The sequence below is a fragment of the Halichoerus grypus genome, chromosome 1 (genome assembly GCF_964656455.1).
Source record: "Halichoerus grypus chromosome 1, mHalGry1.hap1.1, whole genome shotgun sequence".
NCBI lineage: Eukaryota > Metazoa > Chordata > Mammalia > Carnivora > Phocidae > Halichoerus > Halichoerus grypus.
The window spans coordinates 107,236,482-107,256,999 of NC_135712.1; the positions used below are offsets into that span (position 1 = coordinate 107,236,482).

The window sequence follows — 20,518 nt, forward strand, 5'->3', positions numbered from 1 at the left end:
ATTAGGAGGTTGCTCATCAGTTATAGACTATTTTCCTGAAGGTTTAAAAAGGAAGATGAAAAATTACGGCTGACCTCAAACTTTCAAAGCTGGCTATTAAGGGAGTTCATGGAGTTTCCAGCCCCCAAATCTCAAATCAAACGATTATCCAACTGGGATGGCTGAGACTTAAATGGCAGATGACAGAGAGAGAGAGATGCTTAGGTAAGTCGGGAGGACCCTACCATCCCACCCCAGAGGTCACCACAAGGGATTACGTGTCCGGTTTGGTTCTGCGGAAGGGCTACAATTAGAGAACACATTGCTATCTTGCTAGTGCTTGTCAGCCTAGGATAAACCAAGGGCAGTCTTGTGGCTAAGGTCCAGTGGACGTGCCACCCTACAACTGTTCTTGGTTTAGGAGATGGGGGGAAGAAGTCTTTTAAGCTTTTTTTTTTTTTTAACTAGATCAATTTTTATGGATTCCTCATATGCCACAAAGCAAAAATAAATTTCTAATAGAAGATCTAAAATCGACAGCGGTTTTCAAGATGTCAATGCTTTTTTTGAAAGCAAAAATCTGGTATTCTAAATGTTTTTTGTTTCCAAATTTATTATTAGGAGATTAAACTCATTTCAATAGTTTTTTTTGTTTGTTTGTTTGTTTGTTTTTAAGAAGAAACTATTAAAATGACCAAAGAAAAGAATCCAAACAATCCACGGTGGAATAAATGAACTCCCCTAGTTAAGAAACTCTGACTAGAACCAACACTAGAAAAGAAATACATGAATAAAAATATATCCTTAAAAGTCCTGAAATAAGTCCTATGGAGAAAAGACTTTTCGTTCTTTTTTGTGTTAAGTAGCATCCTAGAAAACCAGTTGCAGCATAAAACTTAACTAATATTATAGGCCAGTGAGACAAAGAAGAGCTGCTGAAGAGTAATTTTTTTAGTCAAGATAAAATTAATCATTTAACCATTTTAAAGTGTACATGTAATTTGGTAACTTTTAGTACATTCACAGTGCAGTGCAATGATCATCTCTACCTAACTCCAGGACATTTTCATTACCTGAACAGGAAGTCATCAGAGAGGGAAACAAACCAAGAGAGACTGTTAACTCTAGGAAACAAAGTGAGAGTTGCTGGAGGGGAGGTGGGTGGGGGGAGGGGGTAACTGAGTGATGGGCATTAAGGAGGGCATGTGATGTGATGAGCACTGGGTATTATAGGCAACTGATGAATTACTGAACTCTACATCTGAAACTAATGATGGCTAATTGAATTTAAATAAATAAATAAATAAATAAATAAAAGAAACCCCATAAGCAGTAAGCAGTCACTCTCCATTCTGCCCTCCCCTCCCCCACCCAGGCCCTGGCAGCCAGTAATCTACCTTCTCACCCCATTAATCTGCCTATTCTGGACATTTCATATCAACAGAATTATATAATACAGGCCCCTCAAATGGTGGCATGTATCAGAACTTCAATCCTTTTTTATGGCTAAACACTACTTCACTGTATGAATGTAGCACATTTTATTTATCAATTCACCTATTTTCTTGATGGACATTGGGGTCGTTTCCACTTTTTTGGCAATTATGAATAATGCTGCCATGAACATTCACATACAACTTTTATTTGAATGACCAACTTCAATTCTCTTGAGTATATACCTAGAAGTGGAGTTGCTGGGTCATACGGTAATCCTATTAACTTTCTGAGAAGCCACCAAATTGTCTTCTACAATGCACAGACTTTTTAATACCTCAGAGTTCTGCATTTTGTCTGCTATATCTTAGACTTCTACTTATTAGCAAGGTCCCCAAATAATGACCAGGAAACCCATCCACCCACCACTACACCACCCCATTCCATTACACTTAATTTATGGCTCATGGTATAGCCCGGCAATCCTCAATTTCCCCATGTGCTTATTCATAAGGCCAAACTTTCCATTATAAAAAAAAAAAAATAATCCTCCCCAACTCTGTGCAGGCAACTTTTAGAGAAAGCTGGGGTCTAGTGGAAAAAACACTTGGATTTGAGGCACAAACTCGTGTCTGATCTTAGTTTGGTGACCAACTTTTTCTCCACAGCCCTCACTTCCTTCTTCCTGCCAAGGTTCTTGGATGAAAAGTCTAATCTGTTTAAACAGTTTCACATCCTATTAGCTCTTCATCCCTCTGCAACATGCCTACCAGGCCTATGAAACTATTCTGACAAAGAATCTGAAAGATACTTACTACTTGCTTACTATCAATCAGATCTGTTCCAAGTCCTTTAGGTCTAGTAATTAATTTAATCCTCACAATAACTCCCTGAGGGAAAGTACTATTATCAGTCCCATCTTAAGATTCAGACAACTAAGACATAAAGTAATGGCCAAGCTCATACAGCTAGTAGATGGTGGAGTTGATTTCTCATTTGCAATTTGCTAATGGTTTTTTTTCCTTAACTTTTTCTTATCTCTTTGAGCTTACACGTTGAAGATATTAACCTCTCGTCTATATGTGAGGTGCAAATACTTTCCCAGTTTGCTATTTCTCTTTTTACTTTTTTATCTTATTTTTCCCTTCTATAGAGAAATTTTTTAAAATTTTTCAAATAAATGAACTTACACTATTTTTTTAATGACTTCTGGATTTGGAATAAGTTCAAAAGGCCTTTCCCATTGCTAAAGTGTCGCTTCCCTGCTTAGAACTTTTCAGTGGCTCCCAAATGACCTTGCTCAGCGGCTCCTCTAGGACACAAGGCCCCCCACGTGAGCTGTTGTTTACTGCTTGGCTCTGCCTTGCTCCCCCTGCACCTCATGCCCGTCCACACTGGACACATACAGTTGCTGGGCTACAGCAGCTGAAGCCATGCCCTGTGCATTTGTTCCTACCTTTTACTTCTAGAAGACCCTTCCTAACTCACCTTTCAAGATTCAGCTCAAACATACCTCTGGTATGAAGCCTTACCTGACGGCTACGAGCTCCCCACCCCTGTATGCCTCACAGGTGGGGCTGACCACCCCTTCCCATGGAGAAGGTTCTCAAAAAAAAAAAAAAAAAGAGGAGGGTAGGAGGCAAACCATAAAATGGATTCTTAACTATAGAGAACAAACTGAGGGTTCCTGGAGCGGATGTGGGTAGGGGATGGGGTAAATGGGGGACGGGCATTAAGGAGGGCACATGTCGTGATGAGCACTGGGTGTTGTATGTAAGTGATGAATCACTAAATTCTAAAAAAAAAAAAATTGAAAAAAAAGGGGAGAGTGTTCTCAATTGTCTTCCATCTACAGCGACAGCTGCAGATGCTGCCAACCCCTCGGTACTGCCCTGGTCTCCTCTTAGACTGTAAGTTCCCTGAGAGCAGGGATTAGGTTTTGGTTTTCTGGCTGCCTTCCACAGAGAAAGTGCTCACAAAATTAGTTGACACAACACATGTGCTAGGACAAAACATTTGACTTCTTCGAACATCTACCTTCTCGTCTTTAAAATGAACTGCATAAAAATGTCTACTGTTGTCCATAAAGTGTTATGGAAATGAGATCCTCAGAGTTTATTAGTATTCCTAAGTAGTCTGAATTAAGTGCCTCATTGTACACCTAAACATAAAATATCTTCCTTTAGGCTTGCAAATATTTTAATCATTGAACCAAAAGAAAACAAAGAACCCGAAATTCATGAACCCAATTGATGTTAATCATTTCTTTTTAAGGACCCTTGGGGTAAGCATTTTTCAATTACAAATTAATTTGGGGTTCTAGAGAAATAGAGCTTAAAGATATCTTAAGCCAACTGATTTTCAGTGAAGAAAAAAAAAAGAAAAATGGTTAGGGAAGGGATTTATCATCTTTAAAAATCAAAGTGGTTAGGAATTTATAATCTTTAAAAAGGAGGAGATAAAAAACTTTTGATGTCTAGATATATTTTCTAAAATACTTAGAAACAAATTACAGAGAAGGACAAGTTTCTTTTTGAGGGATGGAGGAAAGATGGGTTTGGAAATTGCAATAAATTTCTGTAGAAAGCCATTATAACAAAGTGCATGTGTGTGTTTTTCACAAGTACACATCATCTTCTGTTCTAAGAATTATCTGTCACATTCCTGCATCTAAACTGTTGTAGTCAGGATGTTCTGGTGAAAGAGTTGACACTGATCTGCAAGTCAGGACATACGGGCCCTCGGCTTGATTCTACCACCACTAGCCCAGTGACCCTGTTAACAATTAAGTATTCTCTGGGCTTTATTTTCCTCACTTATAAAATAAAAGCACACAGCTATACTGTACCAGTGGTCTTCCAACTGCAACGGCAAGGCAGAGAATCTCCTCTCTGCATAAGACCATGAAATGCTGATCCACCACCGCACTGCATATCCACCACACAATTTAGGAGCACTTTTACTATGAAAAAAATACAACTAGTCCTTTAAGTTGCTTAATTAAATTTACAGGTTACAAAATAAAATAGAAGCACAATCGTGAGCACTCACTTCCATTAAGAACTCAGTTGTGAGCCAACGAAAGACTATGACCTAGATTTGCCATTCAGGGTCATTTTCTTCTTTATACATCCCGTCATCCACTCCTAAGCAGTATCATACAAGCAGTAAGAGGGAACACATATCCAAAAGAGAATTATGGAAGAAAAACAAATTTGAAAAGAAAACTCCACTAACAATCTTTTTTTTTGCAAACTGGAAGAGGAGTGTCTTTACCTAATTTAGGAGAACATGTGCTACAATTCATGGGATTTTGTTTCTGTTTTGCAGGACAATCTGAGAATAGTAAAGAAATCACCTTTCCATTCTAAAAATTCTATTTTTTTTTTTTATTATCCTTTTCCCTAAATTTGGGGGTGGGGGTAGGGGAATGTGCTAGTTACATAAATCTAACCTTGTGGCCTGGAGAAAGGCAACTTTATCTGGTGACCATAAGCAAGAGCAGAGCTGCCTGGAACTTCTGCGACTGCCTCAGCAAGTCCAGTCCCCCTCCAATCAATTTATGGCCCTTCTCTGAAAAGCAAATTCCTATCTTCTTTGTTGCCCTCAACTATCTCTCTCTATTTACATAAGATTTAAGCACGAGCGGTAATAAATCTGTTCACGAAGAAATACGAGAATACCTTAATTTTAAATTCCAACTGGGAATTAATGGTGTACATCATTTCAGTCCTTTCCATCTTCCGAGCTCCTTCATTGCATAGTCGAACCAACTGAGAACACAGAATAATAAGGAGGGTTAAGAGGTCAAGGAGAGAAACCTCAATTTCAAATGCAGATCTCTCGCAGGAAATAATTTGCACTTGGGAAGCTCCAGAGACTCATTTCTGACAGCTAAAGAACTCACAGTTTTACACAGTTAAGACATTGTACCCAGCAGAAGATGGTGTCATTAAGATGTAAAGACAGAGGGGAAAAAAAGTCCTGAAAAGCCTCCGGGACACATGTCCTCTGAGGGCTCTCCCACAGTCTGGCCTCAGGCCTTTGGTTCTGTCCTCTGCCCCTCCTCCTCTCCTTCACCAGGGAAACCTCAGCCAGCCTCAGGGCAAGCTGCTCCTCTCTCCCCACTTCCAAATCCCCGTGGTTGGGGCCGACTACCAACTGCAAAGGCAAATTTTAAGCCCCGTGCTACCTGTTGGCATATGACCAATACACAGGATGCCAAAAGGGAGAAGCCTTTGGGTGGAACCTAATGGTCAATGATTTTTCAAGGATGGCCAAGCTAAGGGAAACTCAGTTTAACTAGAACTACTGAATTATCTACGAACTGAATGGATTCAAAGTCCCTTGATGAGGGCCTGTGATTTATAATAAAAAAAGATCTATTTGGTCTTGGCCCATAGTTCCCAGCACATAGTCCCTTCAGCCCTTGTAATTTCCTATATAAGAGCCATGGGGGCATCTTTAGTTATAATATTTAGTTTTGTTCCCAGTTCCTGGAAGCTCCAGAGTGTTAACGCCGAAATGGGTGTCTTCTTATTCCTAACAAGCCCCTTTCAACCACATCTGAGTTTATGTTAGTGAGGTAGCTTTTAGAAAGCGCCTAAGGATAGGGCTGGTTGCCAGGGGAGCCAATCAAGTGATCAGAGAGAGGGCTGTAACTTTCAGCCCCGTCAGACCCTCCCCCACCAGACTTTTGGGGAGAGGAGAGGGCTGGCGACTGACTTGACCACTAAGGGCCAATCTCATCATGCCAATCAATATTGCCTACGGAATGAAGCCTCCGTAAAAACCCCCGTACTATGAAGTTCCGAGAGCTTCCAGGTTAGTGAACAAGAACACACCTATGTGCTGGGAGGGTGGTGAACCCCACACTCCATGCAGACAGAAGCTCCTGTGCTCGAGACCCTTTCAGACCACGTCTGGGCAGAGTGAACACCATGAGCAAAGGGCCTACGATAGCAAAGCGGCTGCAGTGCCCGAGAAAGCAAAAGATCCCGATACAAGGAAGATGGCACAAGATGAAGTGACAGAGGCCAGGGTCAAAGCACACAAGTTCTTAAAGCATCTGGATTGTATTCCAAGTGCAAAGAGAAAGCCTTACTAGCAGGCTTTCAGGAGGGGAATGATAGGATGCAATTTATGCTATGATCAGATGCTTTCCCCAACGTATTTATTCAATCCCCTATTGATGGACGCTTAAATGATTTCTGACTGCTTAATAGATTTCTAGATTTAGAGGGTACCCCCATCTTCAGTTACAGCTTATCTTTCAGTCTGAACCTAAAGAGTTCACCGATGCAGGGACTGATGGCTATACTTGATCACAACGAGGGGCAGAAAACACCCCGGCTAGGGTTAGGGGCAATCTGAAACTGCAATATCCTGAAAGGATTACGACATCTCAGAGTGAAATCTAACGAGGCAGCCATTGCTTCAGACATTTTTACAAATTCTCTTGAGGAGTATATTCACAGCTCCCAAATCTATGTTCCCGGATGTGGTCTGTCCCGGACATAGTCATCCCGGACCTGGATCTACCTCCAACTACCTATATCGCCCACAGGCAGCTCAAACTCTAAAATGAGAATGACCAAACCTGAGCATCATCTTCATGACCCACTCCCTGCGGCTCCATGTCCTCCGCATCATCAGTGACTAGTTCCAGCATCATCCACCTTCCCAATCTGAAAACCCTGGCCCTCACTGCTCTCAGACGCCTCCCTCTCCTTTGTCCTCCATATCCAAGCAGTCAAAACATTTCCTTAATGTTGCCGGTCCACGTCCCTCCCTTTGCCTTGTGCCGGAACTCAGGCTCAAACCCCCTCTCCCCTGGACTGACCTACCAATTCTCTGCCATCCATTGCTTCTATCCTACCCTTACACATCCTGGAGATAATGCTGTCAATCTTTGTAAGTTCAAACCTGATCATGAAACGCCTCGGCTTAAAATCCTTAGAAGGCTCCCCTGAGCTTTCAGAATTAGGTCTTGGCAAGACCATGATCTGGCAACTGCTCTTATCCTGGGCCTCAGCCCTACAAAATTTCTGGCCAAAGCACCACGTTCCATCTTGCCTTTGCCCTTCTGCATGTGTGTTTCCCTCTGCCCGAACACCCTTCAGCCCACTCTGACTTCTTCAGATCATCTTCTTCTTATCTAGATTTATAACCCCCTACCTGTCTTTCAGGACTTATCTGGGGCATTTCCTCTCTAAAGAGAATGGAAAGCAGAGATTGTGAAATTTTCATATTTGTCAGCCCAAATGCCCACAGCCCAGCACGTAAAAACACAAGAACACTCAGCAAATGTTTCTGTGTAAACTGCCTTCAGAGACTTTATAAGTCACTTAAAAAGAAAAGGCAGGGGGGTGGGGGGTGGGAGGGGAGGGGCAGTTCCTTTATAGTTACCCTGTTTTAAAATGAGAGGGGAAAATGGCATTATTAAGTCTGGGTTATCATCTTCTTTCCTAAACTTCCAAATATCGACTCAATCAGCAAAAGTCCGTGGAGTCAGCCACCACATCAGAAGACAATGTTTCAGAGAGCACATTAAAAACAAAAAAGTTCTCCAAATGTCTTAAGCAATGGTCTCATCAGTGGAGCCCATTTTAATGACTATTTCAAAGGGACAAGCACTAATTAGCATATGTGTGCTCTGGTGTTTTTATTAAAATCAGGCTCAGTATATTAAAATAATGCCTTCCTTCAGCAGGTGTCAAAGCTTTATTAAATTCAACTTGCTAACTTTTTTTAGGCCAAATTTATTAAAAAAAAAAAAAGCTCAAACCCTCTAACAAAGAAATATAAATTAAAAATAAAATATTTCTGGGGTGACTGGGTGGCTCAGTCGTTAAGCATCTGCCTTCTGCTCAGGTCATGATCCCAGGGTTCTGGGATCGAGCCCCACATAGGGCTCCCTGCTCCGTGGGAAGCCTGCTTCTCCCTCTCCCACTCCCCCTGCTTGTGTTCCCTCTCTTGCTGTCTCTCTCTCTGTCAAATAAATAAATAAAATCTTTAAAAAATAAAAAAAATAAAATAAAATATTTTCAATCTATCAAATTCACAAAGGTTAAAAGAATATTTGAAGCTGGGAAGTGTGCAGTAAGACAGACATTTACATTTCTTCTGGTGGCCAAGGACTTGGGAACAACCTTTTTTGAAGGCACTTGGGGCCTTTAAAAAATACCTACATTTTTGTTCCAATAAACCCACTTCTGGAAATTTATCTTTAGAAATAATCAGATGAGCACAATCATTTATGCAAGACAATGTTCCAGGCAGTACTAGTAGAATAGTAAGTGCAATGGGTACCATACGAATCCATTTTTCAGTGTATCTTTATACCATACATTGGTATTGGATTAGACATCCCATTGGAAGGATATGTAGTAGAATGACAACAGTCATTACTTTTTTCTTTAAAGATTTTACTTATTTGAGAAAGAAAGAGAGAGAGAGCACAAGCAGGGGGAGCTGCAGACAGAGGGAGAAGCAGGCTTCCCGCAGAGCAAGGAGCCGGATGTGGGACTCCATCCCAGGACCCTGGGATCATGACCCGAGCCAAAGGCAGACGCTTAACTGACTGAGCCACCCAGGCGCCCCAACAGTCATTACTTTTGATAAAATTACTGATACATTTTATTTTCTGTCTCTTACCTAAATTTTCCAAATTTTCTATAATGTACACTTATTAGTTTATTTTCAGAATATACCTTTGTAAACCTTAAATGCGTTCTTACAAAGCAGTACTTAGAGTGAAAACAGAAACCTTGTGAATCCTTCCCTTCCACACAGTTCCAAGTTTGATGTGCATGATTCTGGGACTATTTCTCTATACCGATAACATACATATGAGCATCAACACACTTTATTAGCTAGATGTCATTACACCATTTGTATTGCTCTGCAACTTAATGTTCCTCATGTAACAATATAGCTTAGGGGTCTTTCCAAGGTAATAGATATGTATGTCTACCTTTCTGCAAATGGCAGGAGCAATAAGTTATAGAAGAAGATTAAAGAGACTTGGCTATTTCACTACCGGGAGAAAGACTTATAACTTAACAGTATCTCCAAATAGGAGTAGCATTGTTATGAGGTGGGAGTGAAAGCAGTTATTCTCCTCAGGAGAGTAAATGCAAGAGAAGGGCAGGAAAGACTTCACTGGCATAAGAAACCACCTTCTGACCTCCACTCCTTGAACCCCAGACATCACTCTGCACCAGCTGAACTTTAAATTCCCTGGAAATCGCTCTCCCTGAAGCTCTAACCCACCATGCGAACAGAAAATCAGGAAGTAAACACATTTTTATTTAAGAGAAACATCTTTCTTGTTTTTGAGTTGTTCGATGAGGTCAATAAGTCTTTCCAAGGCCCCAAATTCAGTAAGCACTTACACTCATTTCAGCAACATGTATGAGGAATTTCAGTGACATATTATTCACACTATGCAAATAAATTTCATTAGCATTTTCATTACCAGAAAAGATATTACTCATTTTGTCCAAGAATGAATAACTATCTAGAGACACTTGCCCAAGGGCCTTAGGTAGAGTCTGCTTCTAAAAACTTGGACCATGATATACCAAGTTTCACTCTCTAGAATAAATATTGGAAACTCTACTTTCTTTTCTTTTCAGATAAAGCAAACAAGTGAAATTCTGCTTTTAATTTTGAACAATAAATGCTCTATTTACACACTGTTTTTGTTGAAAATACTGATACTGTTCTCCCAGAATCTGTAAACCCCAACAGCAACCTTGACAAATGAAAAAGAAGTTAATTCCTGAGCTGGCTATATTTAGTGGCCTTAGTTACCATATACCACTAGGAGACTCGGGAAATAATTCTGACATTCATAACCTGTGCTCAAGTGAGAGAAAGAAATGCAGAGAAAACAAGTCACTAGAATGGCATTTCTTCACAGAGAGCCTTTTATATGCTTATAATATCAGATTAAGGCAATTCACTGATCCATTACATTTTTGCCTGTCTTTCCTACAAGTACCAGTGTCAAATCCAGTGAACAAGAGATGTCTGAAGGAATGTAGTGGTTTACTGCAACTGGGGTGTGAAATTCTTGAAAAACACTAAATATCATTCCTAGCTCAATTCAACAATAACTACAGCCTTCCTCTTTCTTCTTCTGTGTGACTTCTTCTTCAACTTCTCAGTAACAACCAAATAAAATTTGACAAAATTTCTTGCAAGTCCAATGCTAGACCTTCATTAGTAGCTTCTCCTAAAGGCCCTCCCCGCTACTGTCTCCAGGAAGGCAGCACTGGATGCGGGGTCCTGGAGGAGAGACCCACTGCTGGTGGGACCTTTGGTAACCTCACATTTCTCAGTCTGTTTCTTCACTTAGTGTTCCCCAAAGTGGGATGTGCAGACCACTGATGGGTCAAGTTGTGAATTTAAGTGGTTGACAGATTACTATGGTTTAATTTTTGTATCCTTCCAAATTCATATGATGAAATCCTAAACCCCAAAGATGATGGTATTGAGAAGTGGGGTTTTGGGGAGGTGCTTAAAAGTCATGAGGGTAGAGCCCTCACGATGGGATTAGTGCTCTTACAAAAGAGGCTCTACCAACCCCTTAGCCCCTTTTACTGTGTAAGGCTACAAGGAGAAACCTGCCACCCAGAAGAGGACCCTCACCCGACCTGATCTTGGACTCTTCAACTCCAGGACTAGAAAAAATAAACTTCTGTTGTTTATAAGCCTTCCAGTCTGTGGTATTTTGTTACAGCAGCCTGAATGAACTAAGAAACAGCTAAACTTACTTTTTTTTTTTTAAGATTTTATTTATTTATTTGACAGAGAGAGAGATAGCGAGAGCAGGAACACAAGCAGGGGGAGTGGGAGAGGGAGAAGCAGGCTTCCTGCCGAGCAGGGAGCCCAATGCGGGACTCGATCCCAGAACCCTGGGATCATGACCTGAGCCGAAGGCAGACGCTTAACGACTGAGCCACCCAGGCGCCCCTAAACTTACTTTTAATATAAAAATGTATATTAGAATAATAAACAACTAGCTCACAAAACCCATGATTTTGCAGGTACTATTGGCAAGGATGAGGATATGTAAAATAGAGTCAACTTAAAGTTGATTAAAAGAAACAGTACAGGGGCACCTGGGTGGCTCACTCGGTTAAGCAGCCAACTCTTGATTTCAGCTCGTGTCACGATCTCAGGGTCCTAGGGTTGAGCCCCGTGTCGGGCGCCATGCTCAGCAGGGAGTCTGCATGAGGATTCCCTCTCTCCCGCTACTCTGCCCCTCCCGCTCACTTTCTCTCTCTGTCTCTCTAAAATAAATAAATAAATCTTAAAAAAAAAAAAAAAAAGGAAAGAAACCACCTCACAGTAAAGTGATGCAAAAATGTACCAAACTCAAAGGCAGTGTGGTGGCTGCAAGTGGTTTGGGAAGCTTCTGGCACTACCATTGTCTCTGTCCCCCTCTGCTTAGCTCATACAGTATCTTGACTGACTCCCCACACCTTCTACTGCTTTCTCTCAGCTCGATATTCCTATCGGCATTTAAATGTACCCACGTTTTTCTAATCTTTAAACAAACAAAGAGACGTTCCCACACATCCCTTTTAAGCTACAGCTCTCTCTCCATGGACAGCCCCAGAGTTGAAAGAGCCAGCTACACCTGCTGGCTCGCTGCAGCTCCACACCTCCTGCTCACTCCTCAACACACTGCAATCCAGCTTCCACGCCCACCACTGCGAGGACACCACCCACCCGATGATAAACCCCTGACTGCTTCACTCATTAGTCACTCTATCTTTCAGGAGCACTCAACCGGGCTCACTGACCTTCCACCAAATCATCTGACGTTTGCCAGGTCATTATGGTTTTCCTCCTTCTTTCGTATGTTTTGTTTTTTTAAAAAAGTCTTCTCTATGGGTACTTTTTCCCTAAACAAGATGAATGGTGGTGGTGTTCTTCACAGTCATGTCCCAGACTCACTACTCTTCTTACTCTACACGCTCTTTCTGGGTCATCTCATCCACTCTCCCAGCTTCAGAAATCATCATATGTCCATGATCCCCCAGTCTCTCCAGTGAGTTCCTGACCTGTTTATTCAGCCAACTTGAATATTCTGTAAGAACATCTAGTATCACATATCCAAAATGCAGCTCATCAGCTTCTCCCTATGTTTCTATTGTAAAGGTAAATAAGAGCATCCATCTAGTTGCCCAAGCCAGAGACCATATTCCTTGACTTTGATCTTAAACACACTCACCCAATCAATCTCTGTGCCTACCTCTCCAATATTATATATTGCTTCTCTACATCTTACTATACATCCATAAAGGCCACTGTCACCTCTAGCCTAATCAACTACAAAAGCCTCACAACTGGTCCCATCCCCATTGTCACCTTTACAACACATTTTTTTTTAAAGATTTTATTTATTTATTTGACAGAGAGAGAGACAGCGAGAGAGGGAACACAAGCAGCAGGAGTGGAAGAGGGAGAAGCAGGCTTCCCGCAGAGCAGGGAGCCCGATGTGGGGCTTGATCCCAGGACCCTGGGATCACGACCTGAGCAGAAGGCAGACGCTTAACGACTGAGCCACCCAGGCGCCCTGCCTTTGGGTTTCTACACGTACCTGAGACACTCTCTTCCCCCCGCCCCCAAGCTCTGGTTCAGAGCTCAGCTTGCTTTAGGTTTCAGCTTAAACATCACTATGTTCTTCACTACCATGTCACTCCCCATCCTTTATTGTAATTCTTGCTTAACACCTACCTTCCCCTTTATACAGCATGTTGCATGATGGCATTAACCACAACTGTCTTATGTCTGCATCATCATATTTTCAGGGGTTGGCATCATGCCTGGCACAGTTGTTGATACTCAGTAAATAGCTATTTAATGAAAGAATGAATAAACGACTATCCAGACACCAAGAGAAAATGAGATCTCTATTGGCCCTTACAGCAAGACTGCATAAAACAATAAAAATACTAATTTCATTTGAGTGCAGCAAACATTATTTTGTTTCTCAGCTACCTAAAGAATGCTGTGCGAATGGCTTTGAGAACTCCCAACGTTTAGCATCAAACCCAGATGTGTACTCTCCCGAGATGCTGAACAGTTTACTGTGTGATGAGCTAGCTATTCAACAGTTACCTTGCTCACTTCCTTTAGCGCTCTTTTGCAGACCTCATACTTCGGAGAGTCCTTTGGTGTTTTCTGACAGATAGTCTGCAGTGAAGTAAAAGAAAAACAAAAATCAATCAGTTTATTTATTTAGTAAAATAAAACCAAGACCCAGCCCCATCCTCTTACTCATAGCAAACTTAACAATGCTGAACACAACATTATGGATGAGTATGAAGATTACATTAAAATCCAATGACAAAACTAGGAAACAGTCTTTAAATGCACAGGATCCAAGTAAATCCAGGGAACGATTAAATAAGAGAATGGACTTCAGGGGTGGAGGAACCTGGTTTCAAATCCAAGTTCTGTCCCTTACTAGCTATTTGTCTGTGGGCAAGTCACCTACCCTGTCTCTATAAACCTCAGTTTCCTCATCTGTAAAATGGGGATAAAGCCAACTATGTCACAAGGCTATTGTCAGGATTAAATGATAATACATGTACAGTTCTTTATGAGTGTCTGTCATACAGTACGCCCTCAATGAATGATAAAACTAATTATTACCATCATCATCATTACTCAAGGTAACTATGTTTGTAGATAATACCATTTAATAAAAAGATCAAGAAAAACAGGGGCGCCTGGGTGGTTCAGTCGTTAAGCGTCTGCCTTCGGTTCAGGTCATGATCCCAGGGTCCTGGGATCGAAAAGCCTGCTTCTCCCTCTCCCACTCCCCTGCTTGTGTTCCCTCTCTCGCTGTGTCTCTGTCAAATAAATAAATAAAATCTTTAAAAAAAGAAAAACAGGCTGCCGGATTTTCTCTTGATATAGTTACACCGCAATTTTTGTTAAAATGCTAAAATTGACTTCAAAGAGGGTCAATTCAAGGTAAATGGGGATACAAATAATTTTTGAAACCATGTCCATTCAAGGCCAATGGAATCATTTTAATTGTTAAAAATGTTCATCTCAATTGACAAGTTTAACTAACTCTCCAAATGAAGTAAAATTGAAGAGACTATGCTTTAAGTACATTTAGATTCTGCCCAGGTGGCCAGATTCTCACATTTGGGAAACTGATCATGGCAATAGGCATCAAACAGAAGTGGAAGGTAAGCTGGGAACTGGTATCTTGAATGTAAGTGAGTACTAGGCCTACAAATCTGAAAGTCAGGTGTCAAGATTGTTGTATGTGCTATGTGAGAAGCAGAGTGTGTACCATCTGTGGGCTTTTGTTAATGGTTCTCAAATTTTTTACTATGGCCCACTGTAAGAAATCCATTTACGTAAGCAACCAGTACATGTGTACATAAAAATGAAAAAAGGTTTTTAAAAAATAATAACTAATCATATTATGAACTGTATACATATCACATACCACACATTCTATTCTATTTCACTTTTTAAAAAAAATATTTTATTTATTTATTTGAGAGAGAGAGACACAGATAGCAACAGAGATAGTGAGGGAGCTGAGCAGGGAGGAGAGGGAGAAGCAGGCTCCCTGCTGAGCTGAAGGCAGACGCTTAACCAACTGAGCCACCCGGGCACCCCTGTTGCACTTTTTTAATAAACACTGCTTATGATTCAAAAATAATTTCATGACCCACTAATGTGTACAGAAGCAGTATGAAAAATACTGGTTTATGTCCCTGAAAGCAGACATCCTGAGTCCACTGGCCATTCATGGCATTAACTCTCCAACATGGTACAACACAGTATGTTAGATTCTGTGAGTCCCAATGCATTCAAGCAATTTTCCCAAAATTAAACAGAGAAAATATAGAAGGCTGAGAGATCACAGCATATACAGAATCTAAAGAAATATGCCTAAAATACATTTTCAGACGAAAAAGAACCCCGAAAATTCTTAACATTGCAAGAAATGTTGTATTTAGAAAGTACCCATTTCTTATTTTAAAAATATCAAAATTTGAAATATTTCTCTAGATCAAAGTTTCATATTTTTATGAAAGTGTTAGTAATCTTATAAACTCTTTTTAAATGACTTTTTACTATGGATAAAATCTTATGGAAGAAAGTACAGTAGCTGCTCCTCAGTATCTTTGAAAAATTCACAATGTTTACATAACTCAGGACAAGCCCGTATACTATATACACGAATTTAGTGAAAAAAACACTGAGTGCCTATTATTGTCAGGCTTAACATTTACTACTTCATTCGTTTTCATGTCAATCCTTCAAGTACATATTATACTTATGCTTCAGATGAAATTAGGCAATTTGTCCGGGATCATATTGTAAGTGGGAGAAGCAGATCTTACCCCAAAAGGCACAGGGCTCCAAGGACACCAAGTTTACCTATCAGAGTCCCTTCTCTCAAAGTGCTGTGGGTGTTCAGATGGGGAGGAAGATGTATCTGTTCAGGAGGGCACTGAGTAAGGCTTCATGAACGAAGGAGCATTAGAGCTAGTGCCTGAAAGACGTGCTTGTTTTAGTTGTAAAGCTGAGAAGTGACAGCCAACGACAATGTGAACAAAGATGCAGAGTAGGAGAGTCAGGGAAGAAGTGTGGATGGAACCTACAAATAAACCTTTTTTAAGCCATAATTTGGTTTTGATAACCTGGCTGCATTCTATCCTTAGACATGAGAAATGTTGATCTCAAAAAAAAAAAAAAAAATCAGAGTGCTAAAGTTTCAAAATTCTGCAAGTTTTCCAATATTCACAAGGAGAGAATCACAAGGGAAGCATATGAAGGTAGTAAATTGAGGTGAAGCTGGAGAGCAGCAGGGTGTTGGGAATTCTGAAACAATGACCAACCCCCTACCCCCCCAAACCAGCCAGCAGAGCCAACAAAGTGACTATGATCACAGGCTTTTACTCACTGCAAAATGTCAGTGCTTTTAGAAAATCTCTGTGAATTTGTAATGGAATATGGAAAATGGAATTTGTTTTGTAACCTTACTCAATCATAATTTTTTGCTGTATTTTTATCCTCTGTTTTGACATGCAAAAATCAAGTATGTTGAAACTGACATTTACATTATGATCCAATTTTAAAGAAAAACTACAGCAAAATATTTTAACTTGATCAAAAAGATACTATTTGGCCCACTAGCCGGTTGGGAGCTGTGCTGGGCCACCTGGTTCTTCTCTCGTAGTTGCTGCTGTGGTTCCAGCCCAGCTGATGAGCAGGGCCCCCCCCGACCCTGCCCACCCCCACCCACCTGCCTCACTGTCCTCCCAGCTGCACTTCAGACCAGACAGTCTCTGCTCACCGCCCCCAGTCATGGCCACCATTCAAAATCAAAACCCTTGTTTTCTTCGTGAACGTTCCCTAAAACAATAAGGACGCTGGCCTTTGTGCAATAGAAAATAAGGGCAAGCTCATGCCTTCTAATGCTGAAGAGTATCTCATCCCCATGTGCAGTAGAAGCACCACAGCCTCTTGGAACCCTCCAGGGAAGGGATCTTGGTGATTAATCTGAGGAAACTGAGGCTGAAGACATTAAGTGACCTGCCCAAGGTCACATGCCTAGTGGCTCAGCTGGAAATGGAATCCAAGCCTCTTGTCTTCAATAAGCCAATATTTTTCCCATTTCAAAAAGTGTTAAGCAAGTGATATAATCTGAAATCTTTGGAGTGCCCACACAAGCCTAAGTTGAAGGTAATTTCCAAAGATATTAAACACAGTGAGACTTCCCAACTGAACAGCACCTTTTCACTTAGTTGGAGGATTTTAAAGAAGAGATATAGCACATTGATTTAAGTGAAATAAGAATAATTTTCTTAACCAGATTGATAACAGCACAGCTACCCAAAGAGGAAAGAGCCATTAGATCATGTCTTACGTCCATTAGCAGGGGCAGGCGAGTCACCCTCTGCATGGGGAGAATGAGGAAAGAGATCATGGGTAAGTTCCTACAGTCTTCATGGGACTCAATTCGTGATAGTACTTCCTTAAAAGATGGGTTGGTGGCTCTGAGAAGAAACAAAGAAAGAAGAAATTCAAAATACGTCCTCCTCAAGTTAAGAAGTAAAAACATATCACAGGCATACCTCAGAGATATTGTGGGTTTGGTTCCAGACCACTACACTAAAGCAAATATTGCAATAAAGTGAATCAAAGGAATTTTTGGTTTCCCAGTGTGTATAAAAGTCACGTTTACATCACACTGTGGTCTATTAAGTGTGCGAGAGCATTATGTCTTAAAAAAAAAAAAACGATGTACATACCTTAATTAAAACACACTTCGTGGCTAAAAAATGCTAACCATCATCTGAGCTCTCTGTGGGCCATCATCACTGACCACAGATCGCCGTAACAAATATAATAATAATGAAAATGTTTGAAATATTGTGAGAATTACTAAAATGTGACAGAGACACCAAGTGAGCAAACGCTGTTGGAAAAATGGCGGCGACAGACTAGCTCGATGCGGCGTTGCCACCAACCCTCTGTTAAAAGTGCGATAAAGTGAAGCACAATAAAACTAGGTATCCCTGTATAAAATGTGCTTTAAAATTCATATATTATGATTTTTAATATATAAAATGACAAAAATTACATAGACACAGATGGCTTGTCTGCCTTTTATAGTAACAACTGAATATAAGATAGGCGTTTAAGATAATATGAACAGTAAGAAATGTATGAGCTAGAAATTTATAGAAGTGGGAAGTAAACAAATGAAGGGGCAATGGTGTCAGAATGGTGAACGCTATCTGTGAACGGATCAATTATTAACTAGCATACAGACTAGATCTCCTATCTGGTAATCTATATGCATTCCATTAAAAAGATAACAAATGATGTTTTAAGTCACTTCTCTAGCCCCAGATGATAATCTAAGAAAGAAGTATCAGACTGGATTTATTTACTAGGAGGCTTCTGGCCTTTTTCAAAGCTTCTGAGACAGAAAACTTTCTGACCATGCCAGCCAGAATATTTCTCCCCTCCCAGCGACATAAGAACAGTGATAATATTGCCACAACATTTTTATGGAACTTAGCAAGATGCACCCACAGATATGACCTCACATGGAAACATCCATGCAACTTTTAATGAGGGCCAAGAGGGGATTCCCATAAGAACGGAGTCTCAGAAGGATCTTCCACTTGCCAAGTAACAGACCAGAGTCAGTCAAACCAAGGTCTTCTGACTTTCAGTGGGTGCCCTTACCCCCAGATCTCTTTCTCTCTCACCTCACTTCACCCACGAGGAGCTCTGAGGAGTTCCCTTATAACTTACAACAGGGAGGGGACAGGGGGATGGGACTGGATACTGTCATCCCATGACAGGGGGGCTGGATACTGTAATCCCATGTTGGGGAGCAGGGGGAGGGGACTGGATACTGTAATCCCATGTTGGGGAGCAGGGGGAGGGGACTGGATACTGTAATCCCATGTTGGGGAGCAGGGCAAGGGGACTGGATACTGTAATCTCATGCTGGAGAGCAGGGGGAGCCGGAGAAGCAGGGAAGTGGAAGTTGTGACCTTTTTAAAAAAATGTATTTTGAAAATTAAATGTTTTGGTTCATAAATCAGTAAATACCTAGAATAGCAAATTAAAAGAAATGACACAGCAATGTTTTATTTTCATTTTCTCAAATTGAGGAACTTTAAGTTTCCTTACCTGCTAGCTTTCAAAGGATTTTTAGTAGGTTAAAAAAAAAAATCAAACTCCAAACCAGTTGCATATTTAAATCACTCAGGTCCTGGGACCCTCACCCCCAAAGATTCTGATTAAATAGTCTGGGATGGACCCTGGGCATCTATGGCATGTTTGCTTGTGTTCAAAGATGCTCAAGCATTTCCAGTGTGCAGCTAGTCACTGCCCTAAATGTAAATTCACAATACTTGCAACAAAACCCCTGAAAACACAACTACTATTTTCCATATGAAAGCTCAAATGATGGTATCATTAAGCTAATTCAGATAGAATTTTTATTTCTTTTTTAAAGATTTTATTTTTAAGTAATCTCTACACCCAACCTGGGGCTCAAACTACAACCCTGAGATCAAGAGTCCCATGCTCTACAGACTGAGCCAGCCAGGTGCCCCTAGAACCTTTATTTTTTGAGTTACAGGAGTACCTATTCACCTTTTATAAATCCTGCAAAATAAAATAAAACAAAATGAAATTTAGCTCTAATTCAAGGCTTTGCTTTCAAACACGTAACTTGCATCTTCTATCAGTTATCTGGGGTCCCAGGGCAGGTGGGGGATTAAGAAAAGCAAGGGGTGAGATCATGCCCCAAGAACATTTGGCAGTGTCTAGAAACATTTTTGGTTGTCACAACTGGAGTGAGGGGCATCTAGTGCACAGAGGCCAGGGATGCTCTAAAAACATGCCACAATGCACAGGACAGCACCCACAGCAAAGACTTATCTAGACCAAAATGTCAACAGTACCAACAAACCCGGCTCTGTACTTCAAAACCTCATCTGGGGTTGGTTTCCCACGCAGCCCACACAAGCGTTTCATGAGGGTGTGGAGGGAGAAGGGGCACAATCAGCCCTTCCCAGCGACTTGGGAGCTTCAGTGGACTGTTCCTCTCAGCACCAACCCCAATCCCTCCACAGGGGCTCACACATTGCACAGCAGCGGACCAGAGCTCCACGCTGTGGTCATAAATGCCACAACCCATGGAGGGGGTATGAGTGATAATAGCCGTCAGCCCCCAAACGGAGTTTATGGCAATTCACACTGCGCTGGAAAACAGATAGCTACGTGAGATGAACAGGGTCCCCCAACATAAAACAAGACATTACTGAACAATCGCTGACGTTTAAGGTTAAAGCCATACACATCACATCAAAACTCTAAGTAACCTAAATAGGACAAAGGGAAAAAGGTGAGGAGGGAAATTTAAAGCTTCATTCTTTTTTGTTGCACAATTAAAGCCTTTAAGAACATTTTTCTCTATTGCTTTCCTTCAGACTTTCCCTTCTCTCCTCACTTCTAACTACCCAGAAGGAGAAAATCAGCAATTCCTATAAAAACTTAATAGAGTTGTCACCTGAACGGA

At 41.0% G+C, this 20,518-nt stretch overlaps 1 protein-coding gene across 2 annotated transcripts in view; it reads right to left on the reverse strand.

Annotated features, from left to right (window-relative positions):
• ARHGEF26 (Rho guanine nucleotide exchange factor 26) overlaps positions 1 to 20,518 on the reverse strand; it is a 119,658-nt gene that overhangs the window by 33,659 nt on the left and 65,481 nt on the right. For both annotated transcript variants that reach the window (XM_078070081.1, XM_036091374.2), the window contains exons 8-10: positions 17,339 to 17,468; positions 13,552 to 13,626; positions 5,097 to 5,186 (exon numbers count right to left, since the gene is read on the reverse strand). In XM_078070081.1, the coding sequence (XP_077926207.1) occupies positions 5,097 to 5,186; positions 13,552 to 13,626; positions 17,339 to 17,468 (295 nt within the window). The remainder of the gene's footprint in view (positions 1 to 5,096; positions 5,187 to 13,551; positions 13,627 to 17,338; positions 17,469 to 20,518) is intronic.